At 46.3% G+C, this 18,006-nt stretch overlaps 1 protein-coding gene across 1 annotated transcript in view; it reads right to left on the bottom strand.

Annotated features, from left to right (window-relative positions):
• CFAP61 (cilia and flagella associated protein 61) overlaps positions 1-18,006 on the bottom strand; it is a 256,224-nt gene that overhangs the window by 35,965 nt on the left and 202,253 nt on the right. The window contains exons 23-25 of the mRNA XM_060285108.1: positions 17,366-17,693; positions 15,936-16,027; positions 9,871-10,076 (exon numbers count right to left, since the gene is read on the bottom strand). Of these exons, the coding sequence (XP_060141091.1) occupies positions 9,871-10,076; positions 15,936-16,027; positions 17,366-17,693 (626 nt within the window). The remainder of the gene's footprint in view (positions 1-9,870; positions 10,077-15,935; positions 16,028-17,365; positions 17,694-18,006) is intronic.

Raw genomic sequence — 18,006 nt, 5'->3', positions numbered from 1 at the left:
TAATGTTTTCTTCCTCCACATCATGTGAATCATCCTGGTCATTCCCTGAGGTATTTTGTCAGAGAAGCAAAATTATTCTCATGTTCCAAGCAGGTGCTTTCTCTAAATGATGTCACTGCACAACGGGAAACGTGCTCCTCTGGTCCTGTATGAAGGGAACTGGACTTGGAGGCAGGGGACTCTGATTCTTATGTTCCTGATGCCACCCTCGTGGCTGTGAGCCACGGCCAGCCCTGCCGCTTTCGTTTTCTCATCTCCGAGGTGAGCGTGCTGGACCACAGTTAAGGTCCTTCCTAGCACCTGGTCACAAGAGAGGGTCTGTGGACCGTCCACAAGCTTGTTGCAGGTCTTAATTCTGGGAGCCGATAGCAGTGACTCTTCAACTCTTCTCATCTCGTATAGCTCAGTCATCTGAAATAGGTTCTGGGTAGTGGGATTAGGTATGGACTTTGTATTCTACTTAGCTTTTAAAATATTTTTCTAAATTTTATATAACAAACATGTATTGCTTTTGTAATGGAAAATGCTAAAGGATAAAAAAATGTACAAAAGAATCCTCAAAAAGAAACATATAAAGATCCAGGCCTGGGGGGAGGGGGCTGAAAGCATCGCGTGCGTGACACTCCACTCTGCCCAGGTGGCTCTGGAGCATCTTTTTGCGTTATTGGGCCATAAAAAATGTAGGCAGGCAGGCCAGTTTCTTCTCACAGTTCAGTAGACTGAAAGATTTCTGAAATGTGTTTATGCTGACAATTCCAATAACAATAGAACAATTCTGTTGTTTCTTGGAGCTTGGTAAAGAGGTATTTATATTAAAGCAACTTGGTAGCCTTGGAGATAACCATTGGCTCATCAGCTATTATTTTAGACTCATAAATAACACCTTTGACCCACAGGACGCCAGGTGGAAAGGAGGAAGAAAATCTATAAAGGACTTTAGTTCCTGCAGCAAAAGCTTGAAAAGATGCTCAGAGGGCATCTAGTCAGTTCTGAACATACCAGTCAGATCTGCTGAGCCCCAGATCAAGACCTGGGGTCTGACAAGGGCTAGAATGTTAGCAACTGAGTCTGCTGAGGATAACTGGTGAGGAAGTGCAGGCTGGCTGGGGTGGGGGTCAGCTGAACTGTACACAAGGAAGCCCCTAGTGTGACCAAGGGCCCCAGGGAGCTCGACTGCCTCGCCCCTTCTCCCACGCTGTCCTTGCTCCCCCTCTGTCCACCCTTGGCATGTGATCTGGGGAGAATCTCCTTTCCAGTTGACCCCACAAAAGCAGGTATAGAGAGATATCACTTCCTCCTTCTCCCCCTGGGGCTTTCACTGAGCACCCATCTCTGAGCTACCACATCTGCAAGTCAGGGATTCAGAACCAAATGGGCCTGGTGATTGGCACTTTAGGAGATGATTGTCCAGAGATGCTCTGCTCCACACCACTCACTACCACATCCATGAATGTGACTGGCCTACACCATCACGGCCCAGTAGAACTTTCTGCCATGATGGATGTCATCTATCCTGCGCTATCCAATATGGTAGCCACCAGCCACGTGTGGCTGTTGAGTACGCAGGCCATGGCAAGTGTGACCAAGGAGCTGAGCTTTTAATTTTTTTTAATCCTAATTAAAATTTAAAAGTCACACCTGGCAATTGGCTGTCATATGGGACAGTGCAGATCTAAGGTGTTGGTAACTCTTCACAATGCGTGAAACAATTTTCCGAAGCAATTTTTAAAACTATATGATATTAGATTCTAGATGTACTTTATAACTCAAACAGCTCATGATTCCAAATTTTAGATGCTATTCAGAGCCTACGTGGTTGCTTTTGGTGGCAGTGTCTTGAAATGAAATCGTCTTTAAGTGTTGCTTATACAGAAACGTGTGACCCATTCCTTTGCTCTTAGCGCCCTGGGAGGTACAGTCTTCATACATCACTAACTCTGAATAAAGCACCTGATTTCGCACATACTTAATTCTTGATAATGACCTCTCCCCAAGTTTTTTTTTCCTCAGAGCATGACTCTGAAAAAAAAAAGCACGTGAAATTTCATGAGTACCTCCAATAAGATAATTTTTAAAACAGGACATAGCAAGCACATATATAAATGCAATTTTAAAACATTTGCTTACTTGATTTTAAAAGAAGCACCGTATTTCCTTAAATTTGTATTAACTTGGGAGGGAGAAGGAAAACTGTGTAAAAGGCTGAAAGAGTGCCTCTCCATGAAGGCTAGTATGGACTTAGAGGGAACGTGAACACTTGAGCTAAAGTAATGACGAAACTTGGCGTTTGTATATTACTTTACGTCTTTTAAATACTTCCGCATCATCATCTGCTTTTATCCTGTGATGTGGGCAGTTTGATCATTGGTGATATCTCCACTTCAGAAATGAGGAAGAGGATGCTCAGTGAGATTAAATGTCTTGCCCAAGTTTGCAAGGCTAGTAAACAACAGCGCAGAAATTGAACCCATCTCAGTCTAGCGTCCTTTCCACTCTAGGATGGAGAAGTAAGGATTCACTCTTACGCACTGTTGGGTTTTCACACCAAATTACCTTAGGATATATACCACGAGTGTACGGGCAAGCGTGACAGAAACGTGGCTGGTTCGGCAGCTGTGGAGATGGGGGGCTATCTAGAGCTTACAGATGGCAGTGGTGGTTTCGCCATGAAGTGTTTGTTTATTTTTATACAGCTAGGTGAAAAGTTCGAAATTTTTCATAATATTGTAGATGTGGTCCAACAGACGCATATGTGAGTTATGTGTCCCACATCACGTGAACTGTCCCGCGTACGGGTCACACTGCAGCACGGTGTCTAGGATGCTGGATCCCTGCGCTGCAGGTATCTCCCCCAGGTACTAAGATGTGATTTAAATATCCCTGTTTCCTTCAGATACTGAAAGCAATCATTTTCTTTTATAGTAGGGAGACTGTCAAGCTCCTCCGTTTCAGGAGATGGTGATGCCTGCTCAGAGGTGGTGACATAAGGTCAGGGGCATTCACAAGGAACCAGGCGGGTGAAGAAACGTGCATTCCTGTCCCTCATCCTTCACTTTATTTATTTTTTTAAAGTAATTTATTTACTTATTTATTTCTGGCTGCGTTGGGTCTTTGTTGCTGTGCGGGCTTTCTCTAGTTGCGGCGAGCAGAGGCTACCGTTCACTGTGGTGCGCAGGCTTCTCATTGCGGTGGCTTCTCTTGTTGCAGAGCACGGGCTCTAGGCATGTGGGCTTCAGTAGTTGTGGCACGCGGGCTCAGTAGTTGTGGCTCATGGGCTTAGTTTCTCCGCGGCATGTGGGATCTTCCCGGACCAGGGCTTGAACCCGTGTCCCCTGCATTGGCAGGTGGATTCTTAACCACTGCACCACCAAGGAAGCCCCCATCCTTCACTTTAGACTGATGGGAATGGGCACTGCGTGTGCTTGATGAGTCTTTACACATTCTCATTAATAAAGGCCTTTAACGTTGAAATGAATCTTGGCTGTGAGATGGGATACGCACTTTTCTTTCACTCACTTATGGGCACTGTCCTCAAGGCAAAGATTCTCACTAACACGAATGAGACTGAGGCAGTTGAAATAAGAAAATGTACCTTCCAGATACCTCAAAACCATAAAAATATCTCAATCCAGGCCTTTCTGATAAATGTTGAGATAATATGCCAAACTATAATTTCATGACGAATGAGGCAAATTATTGGAACACATCGGATAAGAGATGAAAAAGCAAAGCTCCAGACTCCAAGCACTGCTCCAGGGTCATTACCTTAACATTCAGCCCTGACCGTGTGCACGCCTGCGTTTGTTTTTCCTGCATGTTATCATCTTGGGATGAATGTCTGAAGGGACACGTTCTGGCCATGACTTCAGAACCGCTTAAAACCATCTTGCCCTTCATCCCAGGAAAGGTTAATGCCATACAATGGCACTGTGGGAAGGAAGGAGATGACATATACTAGAAAAAAAGAATCCTAGTCTTTTAGTCAGAGCAATATTACAAATAAAAATGGACACAGGTTGTGTTAAATGGAATTTGGCCCCTTCATTGGTCTATACTTTGAGACCTAAGGTTGACCGTCTCAGTAATGAGGGATATTCCAAAACATGGGTTCAGCCTCACACGCAACGTGATCGTATGAGAAAACCAGTGGGCAAGGAGATGCCTCTTGGATCAACGAGGCCAGGGAATGACCAGTGTGGAGCCCCAGGTGAAAGTGTGTGAACATGCACAAGGGTGGAGAAATAGAGTTAAATAACGGGGAAGCAAAATGAAGGGGATGGATTTTTAAAAATATTTATCTATTTATTTACTTATTTATTTGGCTGTGCCAGGTCTTAGTCGTGGCACGAGGGATCTTCATTGTGGCATGTGGGATCTTTAGCTGTGGCATGAAGGATCTAGTTCCCCGAACAAGGATCGAAACTGGGCCCCCTGCATTGGGAGCACGGAGTCTTAACCACTGGACCACCAGGGACGTCCCAAGAGGATGGATTTTGATTTTAGCAAATCAGTTGAAAAAGGATTCTTCATAAGGCTATGAAATGGAATTGGCATTATCTGAAATGAATGATGGACAGGAACACTGATCTAAAGGGTCTCCAGAAAGGCAGGGGGGTGACTCGGTAAGCAGCCAACAGGGAAAGTTGCATCTTGGGAGAACTATTATCCAACAAATTTTAGGTATGCACCAAAAAATTGACAAGTTGGAGTGGGCAGCCATAGTTCAATAAAATTTTGATAAGTCTGGAAAAATGGGCACCTAGTATTTAGTGTGTGATATCCTACCGGGCATAGCACAAGGTCACTGACTACAGGGGAACTGAAAAACACGTTAAGTCATGATTAAATGATTCCAGTTGAGTCTAATAAGGGAATTAGGAGGCTGCGCGGGCTGGCAGCGTCCCACTTGGCTTCTCTGAAGACAGAGATAGTGCACGGCAGCTTTCCTGAGGGAGTCACTCCTTGGGCTACGTGGTTCAAAAAGGTAACGGCAGCCTTTTAAAGGGCCTGCTCAAATCCCATTTAGAACACTGTGCACAGCAGCACTTAGCCATTAAAAATAGGCATCCGAGCATTTGGGAAGCGTGGAGGGGGACGCAGCGCTCGCAGGAGGAGAGGGCCGGGGGAGGGCAGCCTTTGAGAGCTGAGCACGTTAAGATGTGAGAAGAGGTGATTTAATCAAGGTTTATGAGTATCTGATGGGCTCACACAAAGAAGCCAGGGCAAGACCTATTCACGCCGTGAGGATAAAGGATGCTACAGACTGTTAATTAAGGCCATGGTGTGGGGGAAGTCGGTAGGCAGGAGCTTTTCTTTGCAGGGTCACCGCTAAGCGGCGTACATGAAGATGAGGCAGAGGTAAGGAAGCAGGGAGGACAGGGGACAGGCCGTGTTAGAGCCCCGTGATGGGGACTTCGCAGGGCCCCGCCTCCACCTCCCCTTCCTCTCCACGCACGGTTCCCATCTCCGACTTCCTGGCACCCCCATGGAAGCTGCTTCTGCCCCAGTGTCTGAGGGCGAAGCAGCCCAGCAGGTGGAGGGAAGGAGCGGCCCCTTCTAGACATCGTCAGAGGGGGTGGGCGAGAGCTGCAGGGGCTGTGACAGGCGTGTGCACGCGTACGTGGGACACCGCAGGGCACAGGTGCTCTGAGGGGAAGATTGCGGAAAAGTCCATTTTGTAACACATTTGTTATGTGGCTTTCAAATGCTGGTTGGTTCAGAAAGGAACAGAAAAATTACGGGGACTCCATTCTTTTTCCAAAGTGATAAATCCGTCAACCCATCCATTTATTTCTCTCTTTCACACACACTAACAGACACACTCACACACAAAGGCACACACATTCACAGGCACACACTCACATGCACGCACACACACAGTCACCAGGGGTGAATTTATTCTCTCCATCACCAGTGGTTTGCACTGGAGCGCCAAGGGGAAAACAAAGGATGAAACAGAGGTAGAATCCAAGCCAGCCTGGCTCCAGACCCTCAGCGGCACTGCTGTCCTGTGACAGCTGTCGGCCTGGGTGTCACAGCGGCTGACTGCTCGGCAGCCACCACGTGTCCCCAAATGGCTCCAAGTGAGCCTGTCCGCAGGCAGCCAGAGACACGGCTGGGGAGGCCTTGGCTGCTACAGCGTCTGCCTGAGTGGCTGCCACAACTCCCACTGGGGCCACCAGCACCTCCTCTGTCCTGGCCCTGGATGGGGTGAGAATAGATTGAGGGAAGTGGAGAGAAAGGATCCAGAGGGTTTCTTTGAACCCGGAGAGGAACTTGACCTTGAGGTCATGTCTGTCTTGCAGAAGACAGAGCGGCTGGTTAACGGTCAGCCCTCCCAGCCTGGAGGAAGGTACCCCCAGACGCAACAGATGGAAACGCGCCCAGATTTGAACAAGAGATGTTACTGGTGCTGCCGAGGTCAGGGAAACAATCGGTAATCATATCTCGGCCAAAATCAGCTAAACCATTCACCCTGCCTGCTTGGAAAGAGCCTTGCCAGTTGGTCTGACAACAGACAGGGCGAGCAGTGCTGGGCCAAGAGTCAGCACGGGCCCTGGCAGCATTTCGTGGCACTTGAAAAGAACGTGGCCGCAGCTGCTCGTGCACTAACAGGCATCCGGGAGGGACGGACGGGGCCTGGCAGCGCCCTGGGTACCACACTAGAACGTGATCAGCCACCATCCCCCTGTCCCCTTTCTTACAGATGTCAGTTGGCACGTCCTAATAGCCAGTGCTGTCCCATTTTGCCATACCAAATATTCACTCCTAGCAAATCAAATTCACTTTTAAACTTATTACTGTCCTCAGTTAACAGCTGTGCCCAGACCAGTGGTCTCGAGCTCACAAAGTCTGTCTCTTTCAGCATCTCTTCTCAGGAAAAACAAACTGAATTTGGTCAAATGTGAAAATATTTTCTTTTCAGAGAAGACTCTTAATACATAGCTCCCATAAAAATGTTCTTTGACGAACAACTGATTCCCCTCTAACTCAAATATTTTGTGTAAGATTGAGAGCCACAATAAAATCCTACCCACAAGCTGAGGAACAAATGAATTCACTTTCTAAATACTTGTAATTTTCTTTATTTTAAATAAATGTTGGAGTCATGTCTACAAAGACCTGAGGAGGGGAAGCCTATGATTAAGGAATTTGATACTTTATCAAAATGTAGTTTATAATGGGAAACATATAGGAAGATATCCTCACACATAAAAGGTTTCAAAAGTTAAGTATTCTTTCTTGGGCTTCCCTGGTGGCGCAGTGGTTGGGAGTCCACCTGCTGATGCAGGGGACACGGGTTCGTGCCCCGGTCCGGGAAGATCCCACATGCCGCAGAGCGGCTGGGCCCATGAGCCATGGCCGCTGAGCCTGCGCGTCCGGAGCCTGTGCTCCACAATGGGAGAAGCCACAACAGTGAGAGGCCCGCGTACAGCAAAAAAAAAAAAAAAAAAAAGTTAAGTACTCTTTCTGGGAAAAAATAAAAATCCATGCATGATAAAAATGCTTAGCAAGCCAGTAATAAAAACAAACTTCCTTATCCTGATAAAGGGTGTCTACAAAAATATGTATGGCAAACGTCACACACTTAATATTGAACGAATTCCCTTTAAAATTAAGAATGAGGCCAGGGTGTCATCCCTCACTACTTCTATCCCAAATTTTACCACAAATCTTAGCCAGTGAAGTAAGACAGGAAAAAGAAATAAAAGTTACAAAGATTTAAAAAGAAGAAACAAACAAAACCGTCATTATTTGCAGATGACCTAATTTTTTTGTGTGGAAAATCTAAAAGAATCTACAGGTAAATTATCTGAATGAATGAGGGAGTTTAGCAAAGTTGCAGAATCCAAAACCATAAAAAAGCACATTTCTATACACTATATAGAAGCAATCAGTAAGAAAATGATATTTACAACAGCAATAAAAATATAAAGAACTTTGGATCATATCAAACAAAAATTAAGCAAGCCATTGATGGAGAAAATGATAAATCTTTACTGAAAGATATTAAACAGACCCACATAAATCAAGATCTACACAGTTGACCCTTGAACAATTGTGGTTTGAACTGCGTGGGTCCACTTACGCACAAATTTTTTTCAGTAGTAAATACTATAGTACTACACGATCCATGCTTGGTTGATCGGCCCTTAGCTGAATCCGAGGAGGTGGAACCACAGGCACAGAGGGCAGAAGGTGAGTTATACTCAGACTTTCGACTTTTGACTATATTGACACTATAGTTCAAGGGTTAACTAGTATGTTATGAGACTAAAATTAATATCAAAGATGTCAACTCTTATGTAATTGATCTAAGGTTTAATGCATTTCCTATCAAATCCAGTGGGGCTTTTCACGGAGCGTCACAAGGTTACTGTAAAACTATTAGAAGAGCACAGGGACGAAAATATCCAAGACATCGGGAAAAAGACAGATGATTTTAAAATGAAGAATATCTGTTAATTGACACTATAAAGAAAGTGAAAAGACAAGCCTCAGAATGCAAGAAGACGTATGAAGGAAATGTAAACAACCAAGTTTGTATCCAGAATATACGAACAATTCCTGTGAGTTAGTAAGAGAAGACGCCCCCCGCCCCCCAAAAAGGGACAAATGTCATAAACAGGCATTTCCCCAGAAACTACCATGAGTGGCTCACAAACAAATGAAAAGGCACTGAACTGCATTAGAAATCAGGAAAGGGGGGGAGTCCCTGGTGGCGCAGTGGTCGAGAGTCCGCCTGCTGATGCAGGGGACACAGGTTCATGCCCCGGTCTGGGAGGATCCCACATGCCGCGGAGCGGCTGGGCCCATGAGCCATGGCCACTGAGCCTGCACGTCCGGAGCCTGTGCTCCGCAGCGGGAGAGGCCACAACAGTGAGAGGCCCGTGTACCACACACACAAAAAATAAAATAAATCAGGAAAGGGAACACTGAAACCCTGGGTAGACACCTTTCCACACCACCAGGGTGGCCAAATGTTCAAGCTGAACGGTGCCGAGGACTGCCAGGGCTGCGGAGGGCTCTCATGGCTGGCTGGAGGGAGGGTAACAGACACCACTACCGTGGGGAACATTTGGGCGTCACCTAGTACACCCGAGAGAAATTCCTGCACAGGTGTGCCCACGATGCCAATGGCACCAAACTGGAACAATATGAACATCAATTGACAGGAATATGGACGGATGAGCTGTGACACAGTTATCTTACACACGGAATACCACACAGCAGGGAAAACACACAAACTCCAGCTACACGCATTGCCATGAGCAGGCTCGCAAACAGGGCCCCAAACGGAGTGCTGACTTGCTCCATTTGGGGATCTAGAGCCCCCAGTCTAACCAACCTGCTGGAGCAGAATTCCTTCCCAACGTCTTAGGCAAACGGTCGCCCCCTCTGCTTGAGCACGTGCCGTGAGGAGGCGGCTGGGGTCACAGACAGCCTGTCCGTGGTGCTGGAACTCCCCCCAGGACCAGATACCTCCATCCTGCCCCCAAATCGACCTCTTACGTTTCTGACCACTGCTCTTAGCAGCCTGTGTCTCAAGAGAGACTTGAATATCATCTGTGGCGTGGAGGCCGTGCACGGATGCGTCTGGGACCCAGGCCTGCACGTGGCCGTGCAGCCACTTGTGGACACACCAAGAGCCTGTGCTCTTCTCCGTGGGCCTCTCCAGTGCTGGTGGGTCTGATACTCTTCACTGTTGAGAAGCTCTAGCTTCTCCCAGGGGTTCCCGTGTACTTCCTGGCGCATCACAAAACCCCTCCCTCATTCACAAGACCCCTCCCTCATTCACAAGACATCCATGGCTTGTGTCTGCATTCCCCCCACCCCATAACCCCCGGGAAAGGGCAACGCCCAGCTCACCTGTAGAGGTCTGGGACCAGCCCGTCCTTGTATCGAGCGCACAGGTTGTTGAGGACTTGCTCGTGCTGGCCGAACAGGCGGATGTAGTTGGAGGCAGGGAAAGGCACTTTGGAAAGGCACGTGATGGTTTCCACCATCTTGTACTTGTTGGTGTGGATTCGGAAGTAAGTCCCGTTCTTCACGTTACCTGTTACTATTTCTGAACCCTGGCGGAGGAGTGCATCAGAAAAAGAACGTTAGAAACATTTCTGGACTTTGGGAACTTTATCATAGCAATTTATTTTTCAAATATAATGGACGGATTAGAGCTTATCGCCTGTTGCAAATCACAGTAGTAGATATTGACCAAACTCGACTGAAGATAAGTGCGTGTCAGAAACCATGTGTTTGAATTTGATGACTGAAAGTTCCTCAGGGTATTTGACACTGTGATTATATCGCTCCGCGTTTCTAAATTAGTTGCTAGGTTACAGTCAATTCTCCGTTATTCAATACCTGGCACAGCCAGTAGGTGGAACTGGGTCTATTCTCTCCTGCGCGGTGTCATAAGACTGTTAACTTTAATTTTTTCACAGCACCATTTTGAGAAAAACCTCCTAGTCAAAGGTGCGCAAAAGGAATTTCAGTTTTTAAAGTTCTACTCGAACAAAGGAAAGAAGGAAAAAGGTGAATCCCTGACAGCTGGGTTTGCAGAGGTTCACCTGTTTGGTAGGGTCTGTTCCTGGGAAGAAGGTTCAAGTTCATGGAAAATATCTACACCGTTCTGTGGGCTGGCTACCTGTTAGTTTGTAAATTGTGAAAGGTGTAGATTCATGGCTTTATGTCCCCTAGAAACTGGCTGAACCACCATGTGAACCCAGATGACAAGGAAAGATGCCCCTCTACCCCAGTCATGACCACTTTTTCTATTTCAGCCCCTGATGGCCACTGACTGACCAGCCAGAGACATGCTTCCCACCGGCTCCAGCAACAAACAGAACCTCCGTGGACAAACCTGGGTTTGGCTGGTGGTGGCTGAACCCACAGACTTTGCCTCTGGACTCTGAACTCAGTACACAGTAGCACTCAGTAAATCTCTCCTGAGTGCATATAGATTTAAGCTTTTGTTCTGAACTTGAATGTGGCATTTAGAAATCCAGGGCAAGTTGAACTGCACTGATCCCAAACATTTACTGAGTCCTGGACATCCCCTGGGGACTTTATCTAAACAAGGACACACGGATTAACTGGATTTTTAAGTAAATTGAAGCAACTGGTGGGTGTTTGTGTATCACATGACTAAGCCCTGAGGAGGAACCAGCCAACTATAAAGGCACAAGGTGAGAAATACAGGAGGGATGCCAGGTAAGTCCTGGGCCAGCCCCAAGGATATGCACGAGATTGGGGGACAGAACAAACACAGCTTAGGATGGGGGTGGGGGACAGCGCCCCAGGGAGGTGCACGAGGTCCCGCATCATAGAGATGGATGGATACAGAGAGGAAATCTACCTCCATAGCAAAGTGTTTAAAAAAACACCGAGTAAGGTATTATCTAACGCAACAATGGTATATGCACACATCTGGATGCAATGCATCCAATAGAAATTATTGGTGAGTTATTTCATAACAGGAAAATATGTTCCCAGTACATTTTATACTATAGAAGTATAGTATAAAGATTTATAATGTTTTATAATTTGTAGAGAATCATTCTATTTTCATAAAAATAAGCGGTATCATTTATTTGTTTCTGTGTCAATATTTTAACAAAATGTTAATGGAAGGGGCTAAGACTAAAGCTGCTGGTGCCAAACTCAAATGGTTTTTAAAGTCTTGTATTTATTCTTAGAGATGCTCGCAACGGGCGCGTTCATCACTTTCATAGCTCTGTGTGTATTTAATTCAGAAATAGCGTTTGCTATGACGAGCCACCAAGTAAAGTTGACCCTGGGGAGGCCTCTTCGCAGTCAGGGGTGCCTTGGTGAAGTTGAATGAGTGTCTGGGGGAGGGGCTGCTCCCTGGCCTTGCTGGTAGGGCGGCTGGGGGTCCAGGAGAGGGGGCACTGGCCACAGCTCTGGCATACTTTTAGCACCAGGTTTCCCTGGCCTCAGTGGACAGCAGATCCCACAAGGTCGTGGACTCTCCTCTTCCTCTTTGAAATTTCTTTATGCTGAGTGATTAAGGAAGGGAACTCAGGCCTCAGAGGGGTACATCTCGGGATCCACCCACGTGGCTGACAATATTTTTGACTTGGCAAAGAGTTTCACTGAACATCCCACCCTCTGCTCACAAGCACTTGTATTTGAGGGCTGATTCAGTGGATTCTGAGCACCTCAACTCGAGGGCCACGGTGACTCCGTGGCTGGTGTCTCAGCATCACACGCCCTCTGAGGTCACCCTGTTCTACAAGGGCTGTGTCGTCAGCATCGTTTCCAGTGATGTGTCATCGTGGGTCTGTTTATTTGGTGGAGGGGAGTTGGCCTTACTTTTTAATTTAAAGGCACACGGAGGAAAGAAATGCCCAGTGGTGCAAAGACAGCACATCTTGACTCTGGAAGTGACCGTGACCATCGTTAATGAGATCTGGCACTGCGATCACAGAACCAGGGGGCCGTCCTAGGCATGCGGCATCAAAATAGTTTGCATTGACATGAAAGGCAAGTCGCCTACAGATGGGTTTCTCAGACACAAGTTACCCCTGTGGGGCTGGGCAGACTTATCTAAATTTCTGAGGTCATTCCTAGTCACTGTTGCTGACAGATGGGAAAATCCAGTGAAGTCCAGGACCCTTTCTGCTTATCCTTCCAGAAAATCACTCCACTAAACAAGGACTTAAGGCAGCTTCCAGCCCTGCCACCCGGTGAGGGATTCTGGGCTAACGACGATGATGATTTCATACACTTTCCAATTCTGTGGGATGTGGCTAGTTTCTTCCTTTAAGTATATGAATAAATTGTTAGGAGATTTGGGTGTTGAGTTTAAAATTTTGACAGAGTAACGGGTTCTGATGTGTTGTTTTTTTTGTCTCTTCCTTTTTTCCTGAATATAATTATCCTTTTGAGCTCCTTTATGATTTTGACAAAGATTGGAATATGGCTCTGGAATTCATGCCAAACGAAAGACCCAGGGGTAATCAGACTCGGCATGCAAGAAACCAGGTTCCCAGCTCCCACGATGAATACACAATTTTAAATTTAATGGTACCCAGGCAGAGTTTGTTGTGACAAATTTGTTTATTCTGTGGAGTATAAGCCAACAAAGCATGTGGACTGGAATCTGCGGATCAGTTCATTATGTAGACGACTTGGGGTCCCCTGTCTTCCTTTTGTCGGGTTACCTCATGAATTACTAAAGCATCTCCTTACTTACATATCCCGATGCATGACTGCTACAAGAGTCTGATGAGATTCATCTGTACTACATTTGCTGTAAGAACAGTAATTTAGTTTCTCTAGTGAAATACTGCTCCGTGGGCTCCATTCTCGATCCACTGGCCATATTTAGGTGACTGCCTGACCATTTTGGCAACAATTTTACTTAATCAAATTAATTCCAAATCCAAAAGATTGCCATGGAACCATCCTACATTTTTTTTCTTGGTGAATAAAATGGGGGAAAAAAATCTGTTTAGATCTTCTGTACTAATTAAAAAGGAGGCCCACCTGGCAAAATGGTTAATTACAGTCAGGGTTCCTGCTCAAATACTGTCACAGCACCAGCCAAAGAAGCTAGTCAAGTTCCATTCTTATGAAAACCCTCATTATCTAAAACTCCCTTTCGCTCCTCCTCTGACTTTATTCTGAGAGAGAACCAGTGGTTGATAAATAAATGACACTGCATGTCAGAAATCACACACTGTCCTTGAAGAATCTGGTTCAGTGTGAAACCAAGTCCAGTATTTCCTAGCTTTTGAACCCATTCCCACCGTGTACTGTCCGAATTCCTAACCCACAGAATCTGTGAGCGGAATCCAATGGCTGCTTCATGTCCCTAAGTTTTGTTACACAGCAGTACAGACTGGAGCACCATTCACTACGGTCCTTTCTTTACTTGTAAGAACATTTTGCATCAGACTGTGGATACAGGACACACCTGAAAGAATCTGGGAAAGGCCCAAGGGAAATAAGTTTTAAACACACAGCATCCATCCTTTCCTTGGAAGAACCAGGTTTCATTATTTTTCTGGAACTATAATTAACAACATCTACCACTGACGGGTCACTGTTTTATTCCTTGAAGGCAGTGTTACTTTATATGGGATCCCTAATAACCCCAGAAATGCAGAGGAGTTGATAACTCGTCCAAAGTCCATGGGAAGTCGACGGAAGAGCTGGGATTCTGACTTCCCGAAGAGAGAGAGGGTGAGGGGCCAGGAGCCTGCGACATCCGGAGTCTGCTCCCCCTTACGGAATTTTCCAGCAGCTTCTGCTACATCTCATTGGCCGGGACCTGCCACATGGCTAACCTCATTCTCAAGGAAATCTGGGAGATGTGCTTATTTTAACTTAGTCAGATCATTAACCCTCAAAAAAATTCAGGATGAGAAAATGGGAGTGGAAGCAGGCAACCTCCAGTGTCTTCCTCACTGACGAAAAAGCAAACATGAAGCACCAGAAAGGAAACCCCAGTTGACAACAAACACCGGTTGGGACCAACTGTCCGATAGTCTTACCTGAGAAGCTCACCAACCGACCAACCATGTTGTGTCCTTTCTAGTTACCTTGAACACAGGGAACGCCCCTCCCAACCCCCAAGCACACGCAGCTTCAGCTTCACCTCGCTGGCCCTTCCTGTGTCATCCAGGGAGGGCAGGGGAACAGGGGGGCCTGGACAGACATCCCAGACCCTAAGCAATTTACTATTGCCACAGAGGTGGTTATTTTAATTATCTATGGATTCATCACAGGCTACCTCAAAACTTAGTGGCTTAATGTCCTTCAGGAGGTGGATGGATAAACTGTGGTCCATCCAGCCAGTGGAATACTATTCAGGGCTAAAAAGAAATGGGTTATCACACCATGAAAAGACATGGAGGGAACTGAAATGCAAATTATTAAGTGAAGGAGCCAATCTGAAAAGGCCACATGCTGTATGATTCCAACTCTATGACATTCTGGGAAAGGCAAAAGTATGGAGACAGTAAAAAGATCAGTGGTTACCAGGAGTTGCAGGGGAGGGAGGGAGGGATGAATAGGTGGAACAGAGGGATTTTTAGGGCAGTGACACTACTCTGCATGATACCGTAATAGTGGGTACATGTCATTACACATTCGTCCAAACCCACAGAATGTACAACACCAAGAGTGGACCGTCATGGAAACTGTGGGCTTTAGGTGATAATGATGTACCAATGTAGGTTCATCAATGGTAAAAAATGTACCACCCTGGTGGGGATGTTGACAATGCGGGAGGCTGTGCATGAATGGGGGCAGGGGGTATATGGGAAATCTCTGTACTTTCCCCTCACTTTTGATGTGAACCTAAAACTTCTCTAAAAAATAAATGGTTTAAAATGACAACACACTTTTATAACCTCAGTCTTTGGGAGTCAGAAATTGGGAATAGCTTATCTGGGGGATTCTGGCTCACGGTCTCCTGTACGTTTTAGTCAAGATGTTGGCCAGGGCTGCATCATCGGAAGCCTGGACTAGGGCTGGAGGACCACTTCCACGGTGGCTTCATCACACGACTGGCTGGCGCAGAAATCCTCAGTCCCTCTCCACGCGCACCTCCCGAAGGGCCACCTGGGTGACCTTACAATATGGCAGCAGTGACCCAGGAGGGTGCAAGTTGGAAGCTGTATTATCTTTCAGGACCTGGCCTTGGAAGTCACACACTGTCATTTCCACAATATTCTGCTGGCCACACAGGTCAGCCCTAGTCAGTGTGGGAGGGGACCATACAAGGACATGAATACCAAGGGGTGGGAGTCAGTGGGGGCCGTTTTGGGGGCCAAACTGCCACATGGCTTTCTGATGCGTGAACCAATACATTACACTAAAGACTGAATTAAGAATTTCACCCCTACCCCCATAAACAAAGTGTTATATTTGAAAGTAAAATGAAATTCAGGAATAATACTTACAAAATCAGACTGGGCCATTTGTACCTCCAATAGGGTTGGGATGGCAGGCTTGGCGATATGCAGATAATGGTACGACCCGGGGAGGATGCCTCCTGGTGGAAATGGCAAGTTTTCCACATTTTAATTCAGTCGGGTAACAACTGGGTAACAGGGCTTACATCTGTACCACAGGACAACCAGAGATGCCTGCCGTGGTGTATGCTACTCAAACTTTCCCACTCAAGTACCTCTATTAGCAAGGAACACCCTGCGATTTATTTTATTTAATAAAATCAACATGAATGTGCCGTTATAACCCATAATATAGCCACCAATGTTCCAAGATGTGCCAAGCTGATCCCGTGCATCCTGATTTCCCATAACTTGTGGCATTCTCATCTCTGCCTGCTAAAGCCAGCCAAGACTCTGGTCTACAAATGTTGCCATGGTGTTCCCATTCTCCATCCTCCTCCACTATGTAACCAAAATACTAAGTAAATGTTATAAGGAAAATCAACAAAGTTCTTGTTCAATGCTTTAGAAAACTCGTATTATGAAACTGTTACTATTTCTAGCTTGCCCTAGAAGCCCGAGCCTGGTCTAGCTCTGATCAGCCTCTGACACCCATGCCTTGTCTTCCTTTCCCACATCCACCACCTTCCTTAAGGTCTCATCCAGAGTGAGAAGGAGATCACGACCTCTCGGAGGCCATTTAGTTGGGCAGATAAACACAAGGACTGCAATACAGGGCTTTTGTCTCTTTAGCCTGATGTTTTGTTTACTGGATTAGGGCTCACAGACCCCCTAGGGGTCCACGGGTGACTACGGGGGTTGGTCCATCAACCTTCTGGAAGTAAACGTACAGTTTTGTAAACATGTGCATTTTTCTGGTAGAAGATCCACAACATTCAAAGATACTGTTTTCAGGGGTAACTCCCACCTCCCCAATATAAGAAAGTTCCGTGTCACTCATATGATGATCTCCTTAGGGGTCAATAAAGCTGAGGGGATAAAACTGGACCGTTTTACAGCTGCTAATGGTCTAGCTTATCCATCCAGACAGCAGACCAAAGCCTGGGAGGCTTGGAAGTTCTCCTTACCTCTCAACTTATATTGAGAATGAAAGTTTGGTAAGATGTCAGGGCATCGAACCCTACACCAGTTGTGAGGGACCTCTGGGCAAGTTACTCATCATCCCCTAGTCTCAGTTTCCTTATATGCAAAGTGAGCATCACATTCTGATGTGAAAAATGTTATCACATCAGTTCTGATGTGATAAAATCAAGTCCATAATAAACAGTTAAACATAAAAGAGAGCCCTCCCGTGTCTCTGTGCAAACCCACTGAGGGACACAGGCGCCTCCTCACCAAACCTACAGGAAACGGAGGGCTGGCTGGTCCAGATCCAACCAGTGGCTCCGTCACAGGGATGAAGGTGGCCCACTACCTACCTTTGATCTTGGCTCCCCTGTACATGGGGATGAGGTGGTCAAGGTCAGCCGGCGGCTCAGTCACAGGCTCGAGGGTCGGGTCAAAGAGGTTGAGCATCACGGCTGCCAGCTGGAAGCCAACTTCCTTGGAATTGAAGTTGCTGTGAGTCCACTCATTCGAGTAATACCTGTTGGAGAACTTGGTGAGGGAGCCGGCAGCTCTGATGGCTATGTCATTGGTGTGGAAGTTGGTGTCTATCACAAGGCGGCCGTCGTAGACAAGGCATGCGTCGTTGAAGGCTCTGAATGTTTCATAATCCACGTTCTTCTCACAGAAGCTGAAGAACATCTACAAAGTGAACAATCACATTATTTCTAGTTATCACTCTTCACTGTACCTTCCCAACAGGGTGAAGAGTCTCTATTTTATTACTTGGGGCACACAAGAAAACCTAAATCTACAAACAGTATGTCATAATGGTGTGTGTATCTTTGGTACACAGAAGAAATTAAGATCATTCAATGTCACTCTTCTTTTTTTAAATTGCTCAGTCTAGACATCCAGGGGCGAGGGTGCCACGTGGTGGAATATCTCCCACAACAGCACGTTCTTCCCCGTAAGGAGGTTTACATTCATAAACACCACTTTCCTCTCATTCTCG

This window comes from Globicephala melas, chromosome 15 (genome assembly GCF_963455315.2).
Source record: "Globicephala melas chromosome 15, mGloMel1.2, whole genome shotgun sequence".
Lineage (NCBI taxonomy): Eukaryota > Metazoa > Chordata > Mammalia > Artiodactyla > Delphinidae > Globicephala > Globicephala melas.
This window is presented reverse-complemented; position numbering and strand designations above follow the sequence as displayed.